The sequence below is a fragment of the Vipera berus genome, assembly GCF_964194415.1.
Source record: "Vipera berus genome assembly, chromosome: W".
Taxonomy (NCBI): Eukaryota; Metazoa; Chordata; class Lepidosauria; order Squamata; family Viperidae; genus Vipera; species Vipera berus.
In genome coordinates, this window is record NC_138210.1 from 73,732,511 (window position 1) to 73,757,817 (window position 25,307).

Sequence of the window (25,307 nt, forward strand, 5' to 3'; positions counted from 1 at the left end):
AATTTCCCAGCCAGCCTGCTTTAAGCTGCGCGGACTTCAACTCCCAGAATTTCCCAGCCAGCCTGCTTTAAGCTGCGCGGACTTCAACTCCCAGAATTCCCCAGCCAGCCTGCTTTAAGCTGCGTGGACTTCAACTCCCAGAATTCCCCAGCCAGCCTGCTTTAAGCTGCGTGGACTTCAACTCCCAGAATTCCCCAGCCAGCCTGCTTTAAGCTGCGTGGACTTCAACGCCCAGAATTCCCCAGCCAGCCTGCTTTAAGCTGCGTGGACTTCAACTCCCAGCATCCCCCGGGCAGGATGCTTTAAAACTGGGCAGACTTCTGATTATAAAAGCCTGCTGGCGGTATGCTTGGGAACTGTCGGAAGCTCCCCAAATCCTCCAGCCAGTGTGCTTCGGGTGGGCTTCAACTCCCAGGATTCCCCAGCCTGCGTTGCTTTAAACTGGACTTCAACGCCCAGAACTATGGCTGGGGAATTCTGGGAACTGAAGTCTACCCGACGTCTTAAAAGCAGCCCAGGTTGAAAAATCCCTTGAGATTTGAACATTCTGCCCCGTGCAAGGAGAAAAATAAAAGTAAAGACCGTTCAGGCTGGGCCAATTCGGTCTAAATGCCACCGGTGAAGGCGTCTCTGCCCCCTGGCCAAAGCGCCAAGGACCCACCTTGGACCTGTTTGACGCAGGAGAGGGCGTACTGCAGGGTGGCCAGGGTGCCCGACTTCCCCTTGCTGTGCTTCTCCAATGGAAGCCGGATCTTCATCTCTTTCAGCGCCTTCATAAGCGCCTTCTGGGTCTTCACCCGGGCCGACTGCTCACTGCTGCAGGGGGAGAAGAGCGAGGGGCCGGTCAAAGTGGCGGAGCCCTTTTTTTTTTGCAAAGGGCTCGCCCGGGATGGTTGAAAACCCCACCACCACCACTTTCCTCCGGCAGATTCACACACACAGGAAAAGAGTAAGAATAGAACAGAATATAAAATAGGATTGAATAGAATATAGAATAGAAATAGAATATAGAACAGAATAGAATATAAATAGAATATAATTATGGAATAGAATAGAATATAAAATAGGAGTAGGAATAGAATATAGAATAGAATATAGAATAGAAATAAAATTGAATAGAATAGGAACAGAATATAGAATAAAAATAGAATATAGAACAGACTAGAACAGACTATAGAATAGAGGAATAGAATAGAAATAGAATATAAAATATAGAATGGAATGGAATATAGAATAGAAATAGAATAGAATAGGAACAGAATATAGAATAGAATATAGAATACAGAACAGAATAGAATATAGAATAGAAAAAAAATAGAATAGAAATAGAATATAAAATATAGAATATAGAATAGAAATAGAATAGAATAGGAACAGAATAGAATATAGAATAGAAATAGAATATAGAATAAAATAGGAACAGAATATAGAACAGAACAGAACACAGAATATAGAACAGAACAGAATATAGGATAAGAATTGGAATTGGAATGGAATGGAATGATAAGGAATGGAATAGAATAGAATATGGAACAGGAATGGGACGGGACAGGATAGAATAGAATAAGAAATAGAAATAGAAATAGAGAAATAGAATAGGAACAGAATATAGAATAGAATATGGAATGGGAACAGGAACAGAATAGAATTCTCTCTCTCTCCCTGCTAAACGTTCCCGCCGCCCATCCTCAAGAAATGTGTTGTGCTCCCGCAGGTCTGTCCTGCACCCCTGGGGATGGGGAGGCCTCACCTGTCCGTCCCAGCTTACCTGCAGCCGCTGGTGGAGGGGTTGTCTTGCTCCGAGCTGCCGCTCAGGAGGCTGTAGGCGATGGAGCTGCTGGGAGGAGACGGGCTCTGCGAGTTGGAGCTGGAGAGAGATGGGGAAGGGGGAGGGGGGGCTCGTTTAGGTCTTGGGAAAAAAGCAATCCTGTATGCGGATATCCTGACATTCATTGCCGACCCCCGACCCCCTGCCAAGGTGGTCCTCGACTTAATGACAATTGGGAGCAGAACTTTCCTTGCTAAGTAAGGCTAAATGAGAGTCATCCCACGACTGTGCCTGAGTTCACGATTTTTTTTGCCACGGTCGCTAAGCGAGTCGCACGGTCGTTAAGTGAATCCAGATGTCCTTCACCGACACTGCTTGCCAGATGCAGGAAGGGAAGGTCGCCCGTGGCGATCCCCTCGCCCCGGGCCACGTGCAAGAACTGCCTGTCGACAGGTCAACTTTGCCAGTGCCGTCATACGTTGAAGCAGCTGCTAAACAAATGGTCGTAAGTAGAGGACTACCTGCCGCATCCAATTTGGGGATGTAGCCCGGTGACCTTCTAATGATCAAGGCTTTACCAGGAGTCCTCAGCTTACCACTCCTCCTTTAGTGACTGTTCAAACTTACAACAGCAGTGACAGAAGGGACTTAACGCCCGGTCCTCGCACATATGACCGTGGCAGCATCCCCCCAGAGCCACGTGATCAAAATTCAGGCACTTGGTGACCATTTACAACGGTGGCGAGATGTCCTGTGGTCCCAACCAGCTTCCATTGAGCAAAGTCAACGGGGCAACCCGGATTCCCTTAACGACCGCACGATTTGCTTAACAACCTTCCCGGATTGGCTTAACCATCATGGCAAAAAAAAAACAACAACAAAGCAAACCAGAAAAAGAAAACCAACCCAAGGCTGTCAAAATCAGACGCGACGATTCACTTAAGAACCGTCTCGCATAGCAACGGAAAATCCGGCCGTAAGCCGAGGACTTGCTTCCCTCCGTTACCTCTTATTGCTCTCGGTGGTCTCCAAAAGAGCCGAGTCCTTCCCGTTGCCGCTGCTGTGTGAGCTGCTGTGAGAATCGCCGTGCGATTCGTTGCCGCTGGAGCCGTTGCTGTTGACGTCCATGTCGTCGGTGGCCTGGCCCTGGGCGTCGCTCGCACGGGGCGCATGGGTCCTGCGGTTGGGACCGGAGCTGCCGCCGCTGCTCTCGGCCCCGCTGTTCGGGCTGGATTCGCAACCGGCGCTCATGCCTGCTTGCGGAACATGGGCCTGGCCTCGGAGAAGCAACAGGCGCTAAACGCTATAAATCCCAGAGGGGGTGGGGGGAGGAGGCGGAGAAGAGCTCGCTGGCAGAACGTGAACCTCCTTCTTCGTAGGGAGGCCGAATGGGTCTTACTCGGGGGCAAACATTTCACCCGCGAAGACCTACCCCAAAACAAAACAAAACAAAATCCAGAGTTAGAAGAAACGACAGAACGAGAATCCAGGAAATACTTTTTGCGGAAAGATCACCGCTTGGTGCCCTTTCCTCCAACACAATTCCCCGGCCAATGGGGTTCCTCGCATTGCTAAGGTCAAAGGTGAGCCCGTCGGAACCTCTCTGATTTGCAATGCTGCTAAAACCTTGGGAACTTTTAAGACGGGCGGACTTCAACTCCTGGGGGGGGGGTGGGGTTTGAAACAAGCCCATCGCAAGATGGGCGGCAAATAAATTTGATCGATCAATTGGATATAAATTCAGGAAGTCCTCGGCTTACCGTTCGCTTAATGACCGTCCAAAGTTACGACAGCACTGGGGGAGAGAAAAAAAGAAAAGAAAAAAAAGACTTAGCATCGTTTTTCCTACGACCGTTGCCGCATCCGCCTGGTCTAAATTCAGACAACTCACGTTAATGACGACGCCAGTTTCCCGGAATCACATCATTCCCCTTTTGCGACCTCCTGACAAGCGAAGTCAACGGGGGGGGGGGGGGGGGAAGCAGGGTTCAACTTAACGGCCGTATGACTCCCTTAACGACTCAAAAGAACGGTGGGGAAAAAAGGTTGTAGAAGTGGGGCCAAACTCGCTTAACGACCGCCTCGCTTAGCCACAGAAATCTTTGATCGTCGACAAGGACTGCTTGTAAGTCAAGGTAAGTTTAAAACAGCTAAGTTAGTAAAAAGGTAAAGGAGCTCCTGAGCATAATCCTCAACTAATCGTCGCCTACTACAGATAAGTAAGCAAATATAAATACATATAAATATAAAAAATATAAAGGTAAAGGTAAAGGTTCCCCCGCACACGCATGCTAGTCGTTTCCAACTCTAGGGGCCGGTGCTCATCTCCGTTTCAAAGCCGAAGAGCCGGCGCTTGTCCGACGACGTCTCCGTGGTCATGTGGCCGGCATGACTGGACGCCAAAGGCGCACGGAACGCTGTTACCTTCCCACCGGAGTGGTCCCTATTTTTCTACTCGCATTTTTACGTGCTTTCGAACTGCTAGGTTGGCAGAAGCTGGGACGAGTAACAGGCACTCACTCTGTTACGCGGCACTCGGGATTCGACCCGCCAAACTGCCGACCTTCTGATCGACAAGCTCAGCGTCCTAACCCACTGAGCCACCGCGTCCCTTTTATAAATATATATATATATATAGATATAATAATTATTATTATTATTGATGATGATGGAAGGGATCTCGGAGGTCATCTAGTCCAACCCCCTGCTCAGGCAGGAAACCCCATACCATTTATCTTTATAACCACCCTATTCAGAAAAGCCCGCCAAGGTGTGCGAGAAAGATTTTGACTCGCCTGAGAAAATGTAACGATTTCTTGAGATGAAATTGTGTTTTTATAAAAGAATTTATGAGAGGGAGCCTCCCTCATTCCGTTGCCGGCGCATTCGATGACTTCATTTTTCAATTTCCAGTTCTTAACTAAAGCAAAGTAAAACTAGCTTCTTGGGAGGGATTTTTAGCAAACGATGATTCAGGCGCCGGCTGATACTGGATCCGGCCTCCAGGCACACACGCTGTAATTCCCAGAGTTAAATTTACAGGCCGACGTGGGTTGGGAACAGCTCCGGTTTTGATCGAACCCAGTTTTTCCGCCCTCAACTTGAAACGAGCCTAAGGCGGATAAGTACTCCACTTACGACAAGGCTGGGACAGTCATTTTAGCCACTGAGTGAGGCTGAGCGATCCCGAGACCGCACTCCAGTTTTATGACTTATTTTTACCGCATTGGTTAGGCGCATCGTGCGGCGGTTAAAGAAAATCTGCCTTCCCCGCTCCTCGACTTAACAACCATGATTGGGATGGAGATTTTGGTCGCTAAGTGACCCCGTCGTACGATCGATTGGACTCCCATTTTACGACCGTTTTTACAGTGGTCCTCAAGCGAAATCTTCACATGGTCATTTAGCGAAGCACACGGTCTTTTGAGATCACATGGTTGTTAAGCAAACGGCATGGTCGTTAAGCGAACCACACGGTTCTTAAGAAAACCACACGGTCCTTAAGTGAACCACACGGTCCTTAAGCGAATCTGACTTCCTCAGTTTATTTTGCTAGGCAGTCCTCTCAACTTACAACCACAACTGAGATGGAAATTTTGGTCGCTAAGGGACCCATCATTTTAGGATCATGTTTACAGTGGCCCTTAAGCAAATCACATGGACGTTAAGTGAATCACATGGCCGTAAATCACACGGTCATTAAGGTGAATCACATGGCCGTAAAGTCGTAAAAGGGCCAGGTTTCAAGATCCCTGGTTTATATAACCGTTGTTTCTTCTTTGGGACTTGTCAGCAATGCCAATTTTAAGACACATGTGGACTTCAACTCCCAGAAGTCCCCAGCCAGCTGAATTCTGGGAGTTGAAGTCCACATGTCTTAAATTTCCCAATGGTGCGTTTAGAGACTCAAAACTTCTCTCTAATTTGGAAGGACTTCGAACATTGATGAACAAAAGCCGGTTCTTGAAACAGACGCACCTCCAACCAATCATTAGCACCGCAAACAACAAGCGGGGTGTGTGTGTGTGTGTGTGTGTGTGTGTAATAACACAACCGAAACACCACACTGCCAACTCACAAAGAAACACCACCCACAGCTGCCAAGCAGTCGGTAAACCTCGGCAAAGCTGCCAGCAGGGGCGCCCAGAACACCATCCTCCCCAGCAAACGCCACAAGGCCTTGCGGCCGGGAAGCATGGGCCCTGTCGTAACCCCACCCCGTTGGGGACTCGAGGAGGGGGGGGGGAGAGGGAAAAAAAAGTACTCTCTGCATAGCGATACGTGTAGGTGGTGGTGCCTCCGAGGACCGTTGTTAACTCACAGCCAAGCTGCTAAGATGTCACAACAAGCCTTTTATTAGCACAGTGTGTACTTTCTCCCCCCCCCCACCCCCGAACAGGAAATTCTATAAAAGGAAATAAGAATGGCTTTTCCTTTTGTTTTTTTTTGTTTTTTACTGTAGGTCGCAGCTGGGTACAGAAACCATTTTGTGTTTTAACAGCAACAACAACTCCGGCAACTTGCATAAAAATACAAATAAAAGATGTCCTCCTTATCAAATCTCCACTTTGCACCCCAAAGAGAGAGAGGGGGGATCCGAACACAGTAAACGGTTTGATTTTTCAAGCTGGCACTGCCGTTCCCCCCCCCCCCATAGTGCGCGGTTGGTTAAAATAAATAAAATCTTCGGCCACAGAGCTGGATCCAAAAGGAGGGTTTTGGGGGTTCAGACGGACCACCTTGGGGTTTCCCCCGCTGACAAAGAGGGGGAGTGCCAAACAGCGAATCCCACCCCTCTATTGGGGGGGGGGAGAGAGAGAGAGAGAGAGAGAGAGAAAGAAAGAAAGAAAGAAAGAAAGAAAGAAAGAAAGAAAGAAAGAAAGAAAGAAAGAAAGAAAGAAAGAAAGAAAGAGAGAGAGAGAGAGAGAGAGAGAGAGAGAGAGAGAGAGAGAAAGTGCCCGAGACCCCGTTTCTCAGCACCAGCCAACTTTTCAGAGGGGTGGACTTCAACTCCCAGAATCCCCCTGGCAAACAGAGCTGACAGGGGGGGGGGGAATCCTGGGAGTTGAATCCCTCCTCCCTCTCTTCAAAGTGGCCCAGGTTGAAAAAAAACCCAAACCCCAAAACCAGGACCTTAAGAGGTAGGCAAGCTGCCTTAGATGGCTGGGTGGGTGGGTGGAACTCATCGAGAGACACCCCCCCAAAAAAACATTCCACCCCACCCCTTCCCACGCCAGGCTTGCCCTTCCATAGCATCCTAGGGGCCAAAAAAAAAGGGTCCCGCGAGGCCTTCTAGTCCACCCCTCGTCATCCCATCCGGGACAAAGGGCCTGTCTTAAAGCAGCACCTCGGGGGTGGGGGGGTTTTCCCCGCACCCTCTTTCCTTTCCAACTCCCCCTCCCCCCGCGCCCCCCATTAAAAGAAAGACAAAGGAAAGCAAGCGGACCGGCCTGCACCTCCTTTCTCCGGGCTCGGCGGGGGTCTCCTCGAGGCCAAGCAGACGGTCCCCGAGGAAGGAGCGCCCCCCCCCACGAATTCCAGCCAGGCTGCCCCCTTTCTCCGCCTTGCAACAGGGAGAAGAGACCCCCCCCCTTTCCTCCTCCTCCTCCTCCTCCTGCCGCCCCGCCCGCAGCACATGGCCGAGCCGGGTGCTCCGCAGCGCCGGCCTGCCTCCCTCCCTGCCCGCCCGCCCGGCGGAGCCAGCCGGATTACGAAAGCGCTCGCCCGAGAGAACATTCTGTTCCCAGCCCGGCCCACGTGATTGCCGGAGCCCGGCTGCCAGCCACGGCCGCCGCCGCCGCTCTGGAGCCTCCTAGGCGGGGCCCGAGCTCTGCAAGCCTGCCAGGCCCGGACGCCCCGTCCCCAAGGGCTCCATTGCACGCCCCCTCCACTTCTTGCACGCCCGCTTCCTTGCACACACCCCCGAAGACCCCTCCCCAAAGGCTCCGTTGCACGGCCCCTCCATTTCTTGAACCCCAAGAAGCCCCCTCCCCGAGCGCTCCACTGCACGCCCGCTTTCTTGCACACACACACACACACAAACCCCTTCCCCGAATGCTCCATTGCACGCCCCCTCCGCCTCTTGCACACCCGCTTCCTTGCATCTCCCCCCCCGAAGCCCCCTCCCCAAAGGCTCCATTGCACGGCCCCTCGGCTTCTTTTCACGCGCACTTCCCTGCGCCCCCCGCTTCCTTGCACACCCACCCACCCAGAAGCCCCCCCCCTTCCCCAAAGGCTCCGTTGCACGCCCGCTTCCTTGCATTCTCCCCCTCCCGAAGCCCCCTTCCCAAAGGCTCCGTTGCACGCCCCCTCCACTTCTTGCACGCCCGCTTCCTTGCACACACACGCACACAGACACACCCGGAAACCCCTTCCCCGAATGCTCCATTGCACGCCCCCTCCGCTTCTTGCACGCCCGCTTCCTTGCGCACCCCCCCCGAAGCCCCCTCCCCAAAGGCTCCATTGCACGGCCCCTCCACTTCCCGAACCCCGAGAAGCCCCCTCCCCGAGCGCTCCACTGCACGCCCGATTTCTTGCACACCCCCCGAAGCCCCAAAGGCTTAATTGCACGGCCCCTCCTCGAACCCCCAAGAAGCCCCCTCCCCGAACGCTCCACTGCACGCCCACTTTCTTGCACACACACACCCCGGAATCCCCCTCCCCAAAGGCTCGATTGCACGGCCCCTGCCCTTCTCGAACCCCAAGAAGCCCCCTCCCCGAATGCTCCACTGCACGCCCGCTTTCTTGCAGCCCCCGGAAGCCCCCCTCCCCAAAGGCTCCATTGCACGGCCCCTCCCCTTCTCGAACCCCAAGAAGCCCCCTCCCCAAAGGCTCCATTGCACGGCCCCTCCCCTTCTCGAACCCCAAGAAGCCCCCTCCCCGAACGCTCCACTGCACGCCCGCTTTCTTGCACCCCCCCCCGAAGGCTCCATTGCACGGCCCCTCCCCTTCTCGAACCCCAAGAAGCCCCCTCCCCGAACGCTCCATTGCACGCCCGCTTTCTTGCACACCCCCCAAGCCCCAAAGGCTTAATTGCACGGCCCCTCCTCGAACCCCAAGAAGCCCCCTCCCCGAAGGCTCCATTGCACGCCCGCTTTCTTGCACCCCCCCCCCGAAGGCTCCATTGCACGGCCCCTCCCCTTCTCGAACCCCAAGAAGCCCCCTCCCCGAGCGCTCCATTGCACGCCCGCTTTCTTGCACACACACACCCCCCCCCCCGAAGGTCCATTGCACGCCCAGTCGGAAAGCGGTGTGGTGGGGGGGTTTACTCACGGGGCTGGGCCGGAGGGGGCTGGAGGCTTAGCCGACGCAGGCCTGGGCCGGGGCGAACTGCTCGCTGGCTCCTCGCGACCAGTTGGCGGTGGCTCCCTCGCTGACCACGGGCATTCTTCCCGGCGGTCGAGAGCGGCGGGCGGACTGGCGGGCGGGCAGGCTGGCTGGCTGCGGGGCGGCTAGATTTCGCGAGCGGAGCGGAGGAGGACCAGCGCGCGTTCGCCTTGCCGGCTCAACTGGCTCTGGCTCCGGCCGGGCGGTGCATTGTATCACCCGAAGCGAGGCGGAGCGGCGGGCAGGTCACTCGGCCCCGTTCACACGCCCCGCGCGCACGTGTAGCCCGGCGCTGCCGCCGGGAGGGGCCGCGGCGCGCTCATTGGCTGGCCGCGCGGGCCAATCGGGAGGCGGCGTTCCGACTGCAGAATGGCGCGGGGCGGGGGCGGACTCAACTGTAAGCCTGCCGAGGGAGGGTGGAACGCCAACCGGCGCCCTCCGTCCCAGAGCGGGAATGATAAATAATAATAATAATAATAATAATATTTTTATTTATATACCGCCCTTCTCCCGAAGGACTCAGGGCGGTGAACAGGGCAAGAATAAAAAATACAAAGTTACAAAAGTTAAAAAAAAATTAAATATATTTATTTATTTATTTTATTTTTATTCCATTTATATCCCGCCCTTCTCCGAAGACTCAGGGCGGCTTACAAGCTTAGCAGTAGCCTTCATTCTATGTATATGCCTGCTTATTAGGGCTTTTGCCCCCCCCCCAAGCGGCATTATTACAAAGTCAGCTTAATTGCCCCCAACAATATGCCCACTAAAAACAATAAATACAAATATTAAAATAACAATAAAACCCCACCAATCCCCCATCAGGCCAGGCCGGCTTGTTCAAATAAGAATGTCTTTAGATGGCGTTGGAAGGGACCCTGGAGGTCTTCTAGTCCAACCCCCCCCCCCTGCTCAAGTTGGAGATCCTACACCACTTGAGGCAAAAAAAGGTCTTCCGATTCCTTCTCAAGAGCTCCTCCAGCAATGGAGCATCCACAACTCCTGGAGGCAAGCCTTCCCGCTCTTTAATTGACAGAATCACAGAGTTGGAAGGGACCCTGGAGGTCTTCTAGTCCAACCCCCCCCTGCTCAAGTTGGAGATCCTACACAACTTGAGGCAAAAAAAGGTCTTCTGATTCCTTCTCAAGAGCTCCTCCAGCAATGGAGCATCCACAACTCCTGGAGGCAAGCCTTCCCGCTCTTTAATTGACAGAATCACAGAGTTGGAAGGGATCCTGGAGGTCTTCTAGTCCAACCCCCCCCCCTGCTCAAGTTGGAGATCCTACACCACTTGAGGCAAAAAAAGGTCTTCCGATTCCTTCTCAAGAGCTCCTCCAGCAATGGAGCATCCACAACTCCTGGAGGCAAGCCTTCCCGCTCTTTAATTGACAGAATCACAGAGTTGGAAGGGATCCTGGAGGTCTTCTAGTCCAACCCCCCCCTGCTCAAGTTGGAGATCCTACACCACTTGAGGCAAAAAAAGGTCTTCCAATTCCTTCTCAAGAGCTCCTCCAGCAATGGAGCATCCACAACTCCTGGAGGCAAGCCTTCCCGCTCTTTAATTGACAGAATCACAGAGTTGGAAGGGACCCTGGAGGTCTTCTAGTCCAACCCCCCCTGCTCAAGCGGGGAATCACATACTCGGAGTCTTAGTAGACAATCACTTCAATATGAGCCAGCCGTGTGCTGCAGCTGCCAAAAAAGCCAACACAGTGCTAGGCTGCATTAACAGAGGGATAGAATCAAGATCACGTGAAGTACTAATACCACTTTACAATGCTTTGGTAAGGCCACACCTGGAATACTGCATCCAGTTTTGGTCACCACGATGTAAAAAAGATGTCGAGACTCTAGAAAGAGTACAGAGAAGAGCAACAAAGATGATTAGGGGGCTGGAGGCTAAAACATATAGGGAACGGTTGCTGGAATTGGGTATGTCTAGTTTAATGAAGAGAAGAGTGAGGGGTGACATGACAGCAGCGTTCCAGTATCTCAGGGGCTGCCCCAAAGAAGAGGGAGTCAAGCTATTCTCCAAAGCGCCTGAAAGCAGGACAAGAAGCAACGGATGGAAACTAGTCAAGGAGAGAAGCAACCTAGAACTAAGGAGAAACTTCCTGACAGTTAGAACAATTAACCAGTGGAACAACCTGCCTCCAGAAGCTGTGAATGCTCCAACACTGGAAAGTTTTAAAAAGAGACTGGACAGCCATTTGCCTGAAATGGTATAAGGTTTCCTGCCTGAGCAGGGGGTTGGACTAGATGACCTCCAAGGTCCCTTCCAACTTTATATTATTATTATTACTATTCCGGAGAAATGGCTGTCCAATCGTTTCTTGAAAGCTTCCAGTCATGCAGCACCCACAACTTCTGGGAACAATCTGTTCCGCTGATTACAGGTGGTCCTCAACTTACGGCCACAATTGAGCCCAACATTACCGTTTGCTAGTTGAGGCAGTTGTTAAGTGAGTTTTGCCCCCCCCCTTTTACAACCTTTTGGCCATAGTTGTTAAGTGAATCTCTCCAGTGGTGAAATTAGTTACACGGTTGTTGTAAGTCAACCTAGCCTAGATCAACACCAAAGTAGCACATGGGCTTGTTTCTTTCTCCTTTCAGATGTGCAAGGACTACAACTCCCATAATTCTCACTTGGCTGGGCATTTTGGGAGTTGCAACCCTGGCCAGAGAGTCCTTGCTTAGCTCAAGGGGGCTGCTTAACTGTGATCATCCTGGCTTTACCAGAATGAACAGAATCACACAGTTGGAAGGGACCATGGAGGCCATCTAGTCTAACCCCCCCCTGCTCAGGCAAGAAACCCGACACCATTTCAGACAAATGGCTGTTCAGTCTCTTCTTAAAAATTTCCAGTGTTGAAGCATTCCCAGCTTCTGGAGGCAGGTTGTTCCACTCATTAATTGTTCTCACTGTCAGGAAATTTCTCCTTAATTCCAGGTTGCTTCTCTCCTTGATTAGTTTCCATCCGTTGCTTCTTGTCCTGCCTTCTTTGGAGGATAGCTTGACTGCCTCTTCTTTGGGGCAGCCCCTGAGATACTGGAACCCTGCTATCATGTCCCCCCCCCCTCGTCCTTCTCTTCATTAAGCCAGACATTCCCAATTCCAGCAAATGTTCCTTCTATGTTTTAGCCTCCAGTCCCCTGATCCTCTTCGTTGCTCTTCTCTGCACCCTTTCTAGAGTCTCAACATCTTTTTTACATCGTGGTGACCAAAACTGGATGCCGTGTTCCAAGGGTGGCCTTACCAAGGCACTATAAATCAGGACTAACACTTCAGGTAAAAGCATTTCCCAAATCTTTTTCTCTTCCTTGCAATTCTTCTCGCATTCCGCCCTCCCCCCCCCCCCCCCCACACACACACACAAGGACAGCAATTGTGATCTGGGAAGGCCCTTGTTTTTCTCCCTCGGCAAGTGAGCCAAGTAGGGCAGGTTAAAAAAAATCAGGACCAAGAGCAATCCAAACAGAAATGAGAAGCGATCGTAACAGAACAGTTTCTTCCAAAAAGTGGCCAAACCGCCTTCTAAATTTAGAAATGGGACAGGACCTATCATTTCGCCGCACCCCGGACTTTCTGGATTTTGTCCTCGTACGTTACGCTCTTTGTTTGAAAACAGGTTTTCGTTAATGATGGATGTTGTTTTAGTGCTTCGTTGCATCACGGCAATTCCCTCGGCTCGCCTAGACGATATTGAGACTTGAGAATGTTGGGGAATTAATAGCCATTCAATTAGGCTTTCGGGTGGCATACGAGGCCGGCGTCAAGGGGGATGTACGTTTCCCATCCGCAGGAGGAAGAAATCTAGGTGTCTTTTGTCGCCGGCAGATGGAAAATAGGGCTCAGTCAAGTTTATTTGGCGAAATCCCTGCGGGACACCACTTTCCAACGCTTTGCCCTCAAGGCCTTCCAATTTTGCAAACTGAGCAGGATTTTCAAACCCGCAGAGAAGATCACCGATAGGAAAGCAACATAGACCAGAAATATTATAAGAGATGTGGAGAGCCATTTTGGTCTCGTAGTGATTCTGGCCTAGAGAACCAGGAGACGGTTCTGCCTTAGGCATGAAAGCCCACTAGGTGACTTTCTGACCGGCACCAGGAGACAGTGAGTTCTAGTCCCATTTTAAGTATGAAAGCTGGCTGGGTGACTGTAGGCCAATCACCAGGAGATGGTGAGTTCTCGTCCCGCCTTAGGCATGAAAGCGCAATGGGAGACTTTGTGCCCGGCGCCAGGAGATGGTGAGTTCTAGTCCCATTTTAAGAATGAAAGCTGGCTGGGTGACTTTGGGCCAACCACCAGGAGACGGTGAGTTCTAGTCCCGCCTTAGGCATGAAAGCCCAATGGGTGACTTTGTGCCCGGCACCAGGAGACAATGAGTTCTAGTTCTGCTTTTGGTGTGGAAGCCGGCCTCTAACGTCCCAAACTACCTCACAGGGTTGTTGCTGTGGGTAAAATAGGAGGAGGAAGGAATATTAAGTATGCTCACCGCCTCGGGTTACTTCCAAACTAATAAAAGTGGGCCTTAAAATATATATATATATATATATATATAACAAATTTTTAAAAAGTGGAGGAGTCCTTTACATTTTGTTCCTTTGGTGACCAACTAGAAGAATATATATATACTTAAATATATATATATATACACATATGTGTGTGTGTGTGTGTGTGTGTGTGTGTGTGTGTGTATGTATGTATATATACGTATGTATAGGGACGTGGTGGCTCAGTGGGTTAGGACGCTGAGCTTGTCGATCAGAAGGTCGGCAGTTTGGCGGGTCGAATCCCGAGTGCCGCGTAACAGAGTGAGCGCCTGTTACTCATCCCAGCTTCTGCCAACCTAGCAGTTCAAAAGCACGTAAAAATGCAAGTAGAAGAATAGGGACCACTACGGTGGGAAGGTAACAGCGTTCCGTGCGCCTTTGGCGTCTAGTCATGCCGGCCACATGACCACGGAGACGTCCTCGGACAAGCGCTGGCTCTTCGGCTTTGAAACGGAGATGAGCACCGGCCCCTAGAGTCGGAAACGACTAGCACGCATGTGCGGGGGAACCTTTATCTTTGTATATATATGTATGTATATATTAAAATGCACCCATTTTAATATATTAAAATATATTTTACATATTTTATATATTTTATATATTTTATATATTTTATATACATACATACATACATACATATATATATATATATATATATATATATATATATATATATATATATATATATATATATATATATATATATATATATATTGCACCCAGGTGAAAAAGGAAGAAACGCACCACAAACACTGCAAGGGTTTTTTTCCCTCAGATCTGAAGGATTTTTATTTATTTATTTTTCTGGACGTGTCTGGGCACTAAATGTAAGGGAAAGAGGTCCACTTTGTCAGCATGACCCAGTTTTTAGTTTTCACCGGCCTTTTTCTCACGTCCACCCGTCTAGCTATATAAAAACAAAGGTTTACTTAAAAAAACCACTCTTTCCACACCAGCCACACCAAAGGTGTCCCCACCTGCTTTACCGCCTTGCAGACTGGCGCCTCGGATCGCACACTCACACACACACACACACACACACACTCAGAGAGAGAGAGAGAGAGAGAGAGAGAGAGAGAGAGAGGGGGGGGGCAGTGTAGCCAGGAAACAGGCCTCATTACGTAACTGGCTGATTAATTAGTGTCATTTAATTGCCCTGCAGTGTCAGACTAAAGGGCTGCAATCCGAGAACAGGAAACGGAGCCAGCTAAACTGGTGGAAAAAAGAAGAAAAGGACCACAAAAGGGGGGAGGGGGCGGAATTGCAGGATGAGCTGAGAATTCATTTTGCAGGAAGGAGGGATGCATCAAAAATCGATTTAATATTTTTTATTATTTTATTTTTTTTTAAAAAAAAGGGGGACCCACTGGCGCGGCTCAGTTCCAAAGCCACTGTGGCCAGGAAGCTGGAAAGGCTTTTTTCCTCCGTGGGGAACTCTGTTGAGGGATCCGAGGGGTGCATCGGAGGCCCAGCCCCTCCTGAATTCAGGAAACCAGGCGACCTGTGGTGCACCGCCGAAGGCACAGGTCTGGCCCAGCCCAATTGCCTGAACCATGCCAACCGCGGCAAGGATAGTCGCAAAAGGGGGCTAAACCCACTTAACAAGTGTCCCACTCTATGCGACACAAATTCCGGGCTCAGTTATTAAGTCAAATGGTATAAGGTTTCGTGCCAGAGCAGGGGGGGGGGTTAGACTAGAAGATCTGTAACGTCCCTTCCAACTCTGTTACTCTATTCTATTCTATTCTACTACCTGTAGAGCAGGGGTCTTCAAACTCGGCCCTTTGATGACTTGTGGACTTCAAGTCCCAGAATTCCTCAGCCAGCGTGAGGGAATTATGACCCTTTGATGACTTGTGGACTTCAACTCCCAGAATTCCTCAGCCAGCGTGAGGGAATTATGACCCTTTGATGACTTGTGGACTTCAACTCCCAGAATTCCTCAGCCAGCATGAGGGAATTATGACCCTTTGATGACTTGTGGACTTCAACTCCCAGAATTCCTCAGCCAGCATGAGGGAATTATGACCCTTTGATGACTTGTGGACTTCAAGTCCCAGAATTCCTCAGCCAGCGTGCCTCGCTGAGGAATTCTGAGAGTTGAAGTCCACAAGTCATCAAAGGACCAGGTTTGAAGACCCCTTGCTGTAGTAGAGGGTCTCCTGCTTGAGAAGGTTGGACTAGAAGATCTCTAACGTCCCTCTCAACTCTGTTATTCTATTCTATTCATTATTCTATTCTCTTCTGTTCTTATCATTATTCTATTCTATTCTGTATTTTATTTATTCTATTCTATTCCAGTCTATTCCATTCCATTCTGCTCTATTTCTATATTCTATTCAATTTATTCTATTCTATATTCTATTCTATTCATTATTCTATTCTGTTCTGTTCTTATCATTATTCTACTCTATTCTATATTTTATTAATACTATTCTGTATTTTATTAATTCTATTCTGTTCTGTTCTTATTATTTTATTCTGTTCTGTATTTTATTAATTCTGTTCTATTCTATTCTATTCATGTTCTGTTCTGTTCTATATTCTATTTTTTTTAAATAAATTTTTATTGCTTTTATATAAACATATATTTAAACAAAAAAGATATATACATATAAAAGGAAAAAAAGACATAACATAAACAATACAATCAACAAAAATACAACAAGAATACTTAGCTTCCGTTATTCCTAATCTTACTAATCATTTTCGGGTGACTTCCTCGTGTCCCCCCTATCTGCGTTTCTTCATTAATCATCATTAGCAATTTCTATTTCATAATTTTAAATCGTATTTGATATCTATCTATATTTAATTTCTTATCATTTAACAGTCATCATTTCATATTGTCCTTAATATATGTTCTATATTCTATTCCATATTCCATTCCATTCCCTGTAGAGGATCTCTTGCTTGAGAAGGTTGGACTAGAAGACCTCACAGGTCCCTCCCAACTCCGTTATTACGTACTCGGTGGACGTGACATCAGCACACACACACACACACACACACACACACACACCCTCCATTCATCCGTTCATCCTTTTTAGGGCCTCCTGCATCTCCAAATTTACGCTCTGAAATATGAGCTGACATTTTGATCCAAAGTCTTGTCCGTGGACATGTGAAGGCAACCCAGTGCAGGTCTCCAGCTGCCACACAGGAGATAAAAGGCTTGGCACAATGTCATTTTCCTGCCTCCTTTGTCCACCCCGAAAGGCTGGGCGATTGCCTTGCGTAGACACACATCCCCCCGACAAAAGGCGGGCGGCCAGAGCCACGGCTTTTAACAAAAGGGCCTTTTTTTTTTCATTTTCTTCCCTGAAACCTCTTTTATCCATCCGAACAATGGGGGATCCTAGCAATTCTCCCATCCTGTCCTTCCTTCCATTGAAGCCAACGACAATCGCAATCCTTGCCTTGGGTCCCTTTGTGCACCACCCATATTTGTGTAGGGGGGCCCCTCTCCGGCGTGTATTTCACCAACTTCCTGTCCATTCATTCATTCCTCTGTCCATGACATTCATTCCGAGACCATCGGTGCCGACCGATGGGAAGACTACAAAGACAATAATATGAGACGAGGATCATCCCAAACACTTCGCAAGCCTACGGGGGGGGGGGGGGGGGCAGAGAACTAAGTGGGCATCTTTCTTTAGCCTGGACAGCAAAATTCAGCATTTCCGGTTCACCCGGAAAAGCCTTATGGGTTACAGGCATGGGGGAGGGGGGAAGGGGGGGAAGAGAAGAGATTAGCCTCTGAGCACGTGGATGGAAATATATTTCAACCTGGATGATCAGAGCCAGCATCCAAGGAACCAAGGGAAGGAGAAGCTGGATCGGTCCACAACACCAGTTTCTAGATGTCGCAGAACGCTTCAGCGAATGGAGTTGATGCCAGCTTGCAAGCTATACCAGGGTTCTCCAATCTTGGTGACTTTACGACTTGTGGACTTCAACTCCCAGAATTCCTCAGCTGGCTGAGGAATCCTGGGAGTTGAAGTCCGCAAGTCGTAATGTCCCCAAAATCGGAGACTAGAAGATCTTCTGGGCCCAGAAACATGGAGTGAGGAATCAAGATGAACCATTCCTAGCAGAGTCTAAGCTGGCTGAGGATGATGGGACTGGAGCCCAGCATATTTAGAGGCCACGAGTATCAGTTAAGACGGAGGAAGCCATCAGCCCCAAACCCCACGCCTTGGTCCTGATCCCAGGACGTGGCCACCATCAAGAGTTGACCTCAAACCGAGAAGAAATCCTTCATTTTGGGCCCGAAACCAACTTGGGAGATAGCTAGATTGTCCTCAACAGCATCCACGCTGTGGGTGGAATTAAAAGTCCCCCCCCCCCAGTTTTGGACTCACAACTTTGTTGTGACACCACACCATAGCTGGCTGAGGAATTCTGGGAAATGAAGTCCACAAGTCTTACAGTTGCCAAGGTTGAGGACCCCTGAGCTATAAGGCGTTCACAGGGCAGTTGAGAGCAAAATTCCAATTTTTTTTGTTTTGTTTTGTGGGCATTCTCCAAGGTTCGACCATTATCCTTTTATTCCACAACATTGGATGCACAATAGCAGTGTTTGTCCCCTTGACAGCTTGAAGATGGTCGGACTTCAACTGCCAGAATTCCCCAGCCGGCTTGGCTCTAAGAACTTCAATTTAATTGTGAGAGAAGGCCAACAGGTGGTCCTTATATTTCAGATGAAAACGACGCTAATTAAGGACGGAAAATGGAGCATCGTGGCTGTTATGGCAAGTGCTTAGAGTGATTTATCTTATCACCAGATGGAAGGACTGCTCAGTTAACTGCCTAGTTGGGCTGGAAAGGACGTTTCTAAAAAAAATAAAATAAAAAGCAAAGTTGCAGAAGAAAATATTTAGCCTGCTCTGTATTCCCCCCCCCCCCAAGCCTTGTGCCTTATAAGACAACCGGCAGACAATGTGTTGGCTTCTTTATTCTGATTTCATTTTCTTCATTAAATTTTATATGTTGAGCATCTCATCAATAATATATATATATTAAATTATAGTAATTGTATTTTATTAATTGTATTTTATTATTGTGTTATATTATATTACATTATATTATATTATATTATATTATTGTATATTAATTATATTATATTATATTATATTATATTATATTATATTATATTATATTATATTATATTATTATATTATATTTATTATATTATATTATATTATATTATATTATATTATATTTATTATATTATTATATTATATTATTATATTATATTTATATTATATTATATTATATTATATTATTATGTTGTTGTTAGCTGCGAAGTCGTGTCCGACCCATCGCGACCCTATGGACAACATTCCTCCAGGCCTTCCTGTCTTCTACCATCTTCTGGAGTCCATTTAAGCTCACGCCTCCTGCTTCAGTGACTCCATCCAGCCACCTCATTCTCTGTCGTCCCCTTCTTCTATTGCCCTCGATCTTTCCCAGCATTAGGCTCTTCTCCAGTGAGTCCTTCCTTCTCATTAGGTGGCCAAAGTATTTGAGTTTTAGCTTCAGGATCTGGCCTTCTAAAGAGCAGTCAGGATTGATCTCCTCTAGGACTGACCGGTTTGATCGCCTTGCAGTCCAAGGGACTCGCAGGAGTCTTCTCCAGCACCATAGTTCAAAGGCCTTATATTATTATATTATTATATTATTATATTTATTATATTATTATATATTATATGGTATATTATGGTACAATATGTTATGGTATATTATACTAAATAATAATATATTATTATATATTATATTATTGTATATTATCATATATTATATTACTGTATATTAAAGTATATTATCATACATTATTGTATATTCTATTGTCATATATCGTATATTATATTCTATATTACATTATATTACTATATATATTATATAGTATATACCGGTAATAGAATATATAGTATATGTACTATACTATAATATATAGTATAGTATAGATTATACTATATATTATATTGTATTATACTATACTGTGCTATGCTATACTATATTATTATATCGTCTTCTGCTTGAGTAGGGGTTGGACTAGTCAGGGCTTTTCAACCTTTGCACCCATTGTGCCACTTTTAGGACATGGCAACAGCCGAGTACCACCAGTCGCCTAGCAAGGTGTCAAAAACTTGATCACCAAAAAAAAAAAAGGAAAAAAGTGATGAAGTACAGGTAGTCCTCGACTTACAACAGTTCACGTAGTGACTGTTCGAAGTCACAATGGCACTGGAAAAAGTGCCCCCCAAGCCACAGCCGAGCGCCTGCCTGCCCACCCAGCGGTGCTCTTCCTCCTGTCCGAGGTGTTCATTGTTGTGAGCATTTCTGTTGAGGATTGGCAGCGGGGGTGGGGTGGGGGGGGTGTTTGGTTTTTATTTTCCCCCCTCTGTTGGGTGGTTACAGCAGGTTTTGGCCACTTCACATGACCCTGGGACACTGTGACCGTCATAGATATGAATCAGTTGCCAAGCATCTGAATGCAAATCACAAGGCCCTGGAGATGCTGCAACATTCCAGCTGATCAGCGCTTCTTCTGGGCTCAGAAGTGCCAGGATTGGTGCTGAGCTCCAGCTGGATCCTGGTGCTGATCCCGGCGCTTCCGCTGAGCCCCGACAGCCCTGCAGCTCCAGCTGTCTCTCGCTCAGGCTTGTGCGGTGCTGCCACCGGTTCAGCTCATTCCCCTCCCTCGCTACCACTTTTCTAGGATGGTCGTGTACCACCTGCCAGGTGCCAACGTACCACAGGTGGTACCTGTACCACCGGTTGAGAAGCCCTGGACTAGATGACCTCCAAGGTCCCTTCTAACCCTATTATTCAATGTTCCATCTTCCAAAAAAGGTAGTTCTTGGCTTACGACCACAATTGAGCCCAAACGTTCTGTGGCTAAGTGAGATACTCGTTAAGTGAGTTTTGCCCCGTTTTACGACCTTTCTTGCCACCGCCATTAAGCAAATCACCGCACTTGTTAAATAAGTCACACCGTTGTTCAGCGAGTCCAGCTTCTCCACTGGCTTTGCTTTGAAGGCGGTCGCAAAAGGGGATCAAGGGACCCGGGGGGACGCTGCGACCGTCGTAAATACATGCCAGTTGGCAAGCATCTGAATTTTGATCGCCTGACCGCGGGGATGCTGCAACGGTCGTAAGTGTGGAAAACGGTCATAGGTCGCTTTTTCCCACGCCGCAGTTAACTTCAAACAGCCACTGAATCAGCTCTGGTGAGCCGAGGGCTACCTGTATTATATTATATCCTCTCCTGCTTGAGCAGGGGGTTGGACTGGAAGACCTCCAGGTGCCCCTTTCATTCTGTGCTCTAGGTTCTAACAAATCTGTTCCCAAACGCAGAGCCCAAATGATCGGATGCACACAGCCACTCGTTCACCACATCAACGAGAATTTTCATGACTTTACAACACAGCCAGAAGAGACCGGGGGGGGGGGGGGAGAAGGGGGGAATAAAAGGTGTTTTTTTAAAAAAAAAAATATCCCCAAATATTTCTAAAACCGGCTGCTCCCTCATCCACCCATCAGGCAGGAACACTGGCAGAGCTTCCCAAGAATCCAGAGATAAACAGAACAGGCAAAATATGACTCGGCTGTTTTCCTTTTAACTGCCAATTTTTCAACATTCTTCCCTGGTTGCCTGATTATTATTATTATTATTATTTTTAAAAAAGAGAGGCAGATTCCTGCTGCAAAGGAAACAAATTCTTGCCTCTTCCAATCTGAAATTCTGAAATTTGGAAACTGAGGAAGGAATCTTGAAATTAGAAAGACCTCCAAGGTCCCTTGTTGTTGTTGTTGTTATATCTGAAGTTCTTTTCAACCTAGGGGTGGAAGAGTATGTGCAATTTGTGTATGTGTGTTTGTGTGTGTGTAACTGGTCACTTGGACTTCTTGTGATGGGGAAGACTGAAAAACGAGAGATCTACTAATCAGAGGTCCTCAACCTTGCCAACTTTAAGACTTGTGGACTTCAACTCCCAGAATTCCTCAGCTGCTAGCTGAAGAATTCTGGGGGTTGAAGTCCACAAGTCATCAAAGGGTCACCGTTCCCTCACGCTGGCTGAGGAATTCTGGGGGGTTGAAGTCCACAAGTCATCAAAGGGTCACCGTTCCCTCACGCTGGCTGAGGAATTCTGGGAGTTGAAGTCCACAACTCATCAAAGAGTCACCGTTCCCTCACGCTGGCTGAGGAATTCTGGGAGTTGAAGTCCACAACTCATCAAAGGGTCACCGTTCCCTCACGCTGGCTGAGGAATTCTGGGAGTTGAAGTCCACAAGCCTTACAGTTACCAAGGTTGAGGACCACTAAGCTGATGCCTTCTCCGGAGACCAAACTGGCTCTCAGATCCCCTTCCTGACCACGACCGCGACCCTCTGAAGACCCTCCCCCTTCCAGAATGGCCTTCCCCCAGCTAATATTAAAAACAGCCCACACACACACACACACACACACACACACACACACACACACCCTCCGATCCTTGAGCCTCCATGCCCAAGAGCAAGCATCTGCAAGGCGACGCTCGCAGCCCTTTGCCACCTGGCCCTTGTCCAACTGTAACCGCAACAAACTGGCCAAATTCCTCCCTGTAACCAGGTCACTGGCGCCCAGCCCGGGCTCTTATATAATAGAAGACTTCCGAGTGGCAGCAGCTGGAAAGGCCAGCTGTCACCAGCCAGGGGGCGGAGCCAGGGGGCGGGAGCTCCGCCTCCCTCCTCTGCCGGCCTGCAGAGCGGCTTGCAGCCTCCCAACTGGAGGAACAGGGCGGCCGTCAAAGTCAGACGGGGAACATTTTGTCCTATTTGGCTCAGCCGGCGCCGGGTTCGAGAGGCTGCCAGGCCCTCCCTCCACACCCCAAGGGAGGGGAGAGCAGGGTGGAAAAGCACTTTAGGCTGACTCAGAGGAGGCAGGCAAGCCGGCTTCCTTAGGTTAGCAGAAAAGAAGAGAGGCTTTGATTCCTGGCAAAAATAAAATAAAATAATAAAATAATAAAATAATAAAATTAAAATAAAATAAAATAATAAAATAAAATAAAATAAAATAAAATAAAATAAAATAAAATAAAATAATAAAATAAAATAAAATAAAATAATAATAAAATAAAATAATAAAATAAAATAATAAATAATAAAATAAAATAATAATATGATATAATATAATATAATAAAATAAAATAAAATAAAATAATAAAATTAATAAAATAAAATATAAACAATACAATACAATAAAATGAAATGAAAATACAATACAATAAAATAAATAAAATGTAAAATAAAATAAAATATAAAATAAAATGTAAAATAATAAAAAATAATAAAATTAATGAAATAATGAAATGAAATGAAATGAAATAAGTAAAATAATAATAATAATAATAATAATAATAATAATAATAATAATAATAATAATAATAATAATAATAATAATAATAATAATAATTTTATTTGTATACCGCCCTTCTCCCGAAGGACTCAGGGCGGTGAACAGGGCAATAAATACTAATACAAAAATACAAAAATTAAGAAAAGATTAAACAAAGTGCCCAATGCCTTAAAACAATAAGTTAAAATACATTAAAAGCAGTAATAAAACCCAAAACCCATCAGGCCAGGCCGGCTTGTTCAAACAAGTAGGTCTTAAGATCCCGTCGGAAGGAGCAAAGGTCGGGCGCCATCCGGAGCTCAACCGGTAAACGGTTCCACAAGTCCGGCGCGCCCACGGAGAAGGACCTCCCCCTGGGGGCCGCCAGACGGCACTCTCTGACCGGTGGCACCCTGAGGAGGCCCTCTCTGTGGGAGCGCACAGGGCGGAGGGAGGTTGATGCCGGCCGCAGGTGCTCCCTAAGGTACTCCGGACCCATGCCATGTAGGGCTTTAAAGGTCATTTGCCTGAAATGGTATAGGGTCTCCTTCCTGAGCAGGGGGTTGGACTAGAAGACCTCCAAGGTCCCTTCCAACTTGTGTTATTCTATTCTCTTCTCTATTTTCTACTCTATTCCATTCCATTCTAAAGTCCTCATCTCTGAAAGAGACCCAGATGAAGAAACACCACACTAATTTCTGAACTAGGAAATCTTCAGGTCTGCTCCCGTCATCCTTAAGCAGCCTTTGGCCATGCTCCCTGTGGATTATGGGCGTCGTGGTCCACGGAGCAGGAGACAAGCAGCCACCTCTCCGTCCCCTTCACTACTGTCCCCCACATTTTAGCATTTGGAGCCATTTAAGGCGTGCCCAGCAGATGCACCTTGGAAATAAATAAAGTCCACCACCACCAGGCATCACCAACAGGTCCCTGTCTTATTCCAGCAAAGTTGTGCTTTGGGTTTTTTTTTCTTTGATTTTGTTTTGGAGGGGTTGTGAAAGGTGCTGCCCCCTGCTGGAAACACCGACCTGGCCCAAGCCTTGCACACAAACACACACCCCACACACACACACACAAACACACACAGAGGCTGCAAGTCCTTGCAGGCACGCCTCGCCCAAATTCACATTCATACAGAACATTGTGCAACTGGGGCAGCGCCTGGGAGCAGGAGGGGGACACGTAGCGCAACGATGCTGGGAAATTTGGCGCTGCCCGGTGGAGTCCTGTCCCCGCCCCAAATAGTTCACACCCAGAACGATTCACATCACTTTTGCCCTACTGTACCCGCTGGCATTTTGGGGGCGTTGCCGTACATCTGATCCGGTGAAACAGCTTCCGCGTTGGCACCGCTGGGACTTCTAGCGCAGGCGTCCCTATCTATGAGCCTGGAGCAAAAGTTGTGGCTTTGCGGAGGAATCCCAACAGCCAGGTTTGAAGAGACTTTTCAGCTCAATATTTTTGGTGTCCTAACCTAAAATCACAATTTTATTCTCTGCATCCAGGCCCAGGCCCATCCATGTCTTTAGAACACCTCGGGAATTTTAAGATATGTGGGATCCCTCAGATGGCAGGCTTTGAGATGGGTGGACTTCAACTCCCAGAATTCCCCAGCCAGTGTGCTTTAAGATATGTGGTCTTCAACTGCCAGAATTCCCTAGCAGCCTGCTATAAGATATGTGGACTTCAACTCCCAGAATCCCCAGCTAGTCTGCTTTAAAATGTGAGCAATTCCCCAGCCAACATGCTTTAGGATGGGTGGACTTCAGATCCCAGAATTCCCCAGCCAGCATGCTTTAAGTCGCAGGAGCCTTCAAACTTGGCCCTTTGATGACTTGGGGACTTCAACTCCCAGAATTCCTCAGCCAGGCTGGCTGGCTGAGGAATTCTGGGAGTTGAAGTCCCCAAGTCATCAAAGGGCCAAGTTTGAAGAGTCCTGTTTAAGACCTGCGGAGTTCAACTTTCAGAATTCCCCAATAAGCCTGCTTAAAATGTGGGGACTTCAACTCCCAGAATTCCAGCGGCAGCCATGCCGGCGGGGGGAATTCTGGGAGTCGAAGTCCCCTCGCCTTAAAAGTTTGAGAAACACCAGCCGAAAATGATGTTATTATGCAGTTTTCGCTTCCTCTCCGGCCTTCAGTTCCGATTATTCCTCAACTTCAGCTCTGCCTGGATGTAAAAATAAAGCGGGCAGCCTACTTACAGCTGAGTCATGTCATTTAAAAGACCGTAGTCTCAATTTTTTTATTATTATTTTTTTTTGCATGTCGG

General features: G+C 47.9%; 1 protein-coding gene across 4 annotated transcripts in view; it reads right to left on the reverse strand.

The window, feature by feature from the left end:
• LOC308676620 (period circadian protein homolog 1-like) overlaps positions 1-9,297 on the reverse strand; it is a 31,934-nt gene extending 22,637 nt beyond the window's left edge. For 2 of the 4 annotated variants that reach the window (XM_081342550.1, XM_081342548.1), the window contains exons 1-5: positions 9,041-9,295; positions 3,529-3,563; positions 2,775-3,196; positions 1,769-1,867; positions 662-816 (exon numbers count right to left, since the gene is read on the reverse strand). In XM_081342550.1, coding sequence (XP_081198676.1) covers positions 662-816; positions 1,769-1,867; positions 2,775-3,019 — 499 coding nt within the window. In that variant the 5' untranslated portion in view covers positions 3,020-3,196; positions 3,529-3,563; positions 9,041-9,295. Of the gene's footprint in view, positions 1-661; positions 817-1,768; positions 1,868-2,774; positions 3,197-3,528; positions 3,564-7,224; positions 7,317-9,040 lie in introns of those variants that run through there. The other 2 variants (XR_014028334.1, XM_081342549.1) reach the window with 2 other exon arrangements.
• Positions 9,298-25,307: the final 16,010 nt, after the last annotated feature.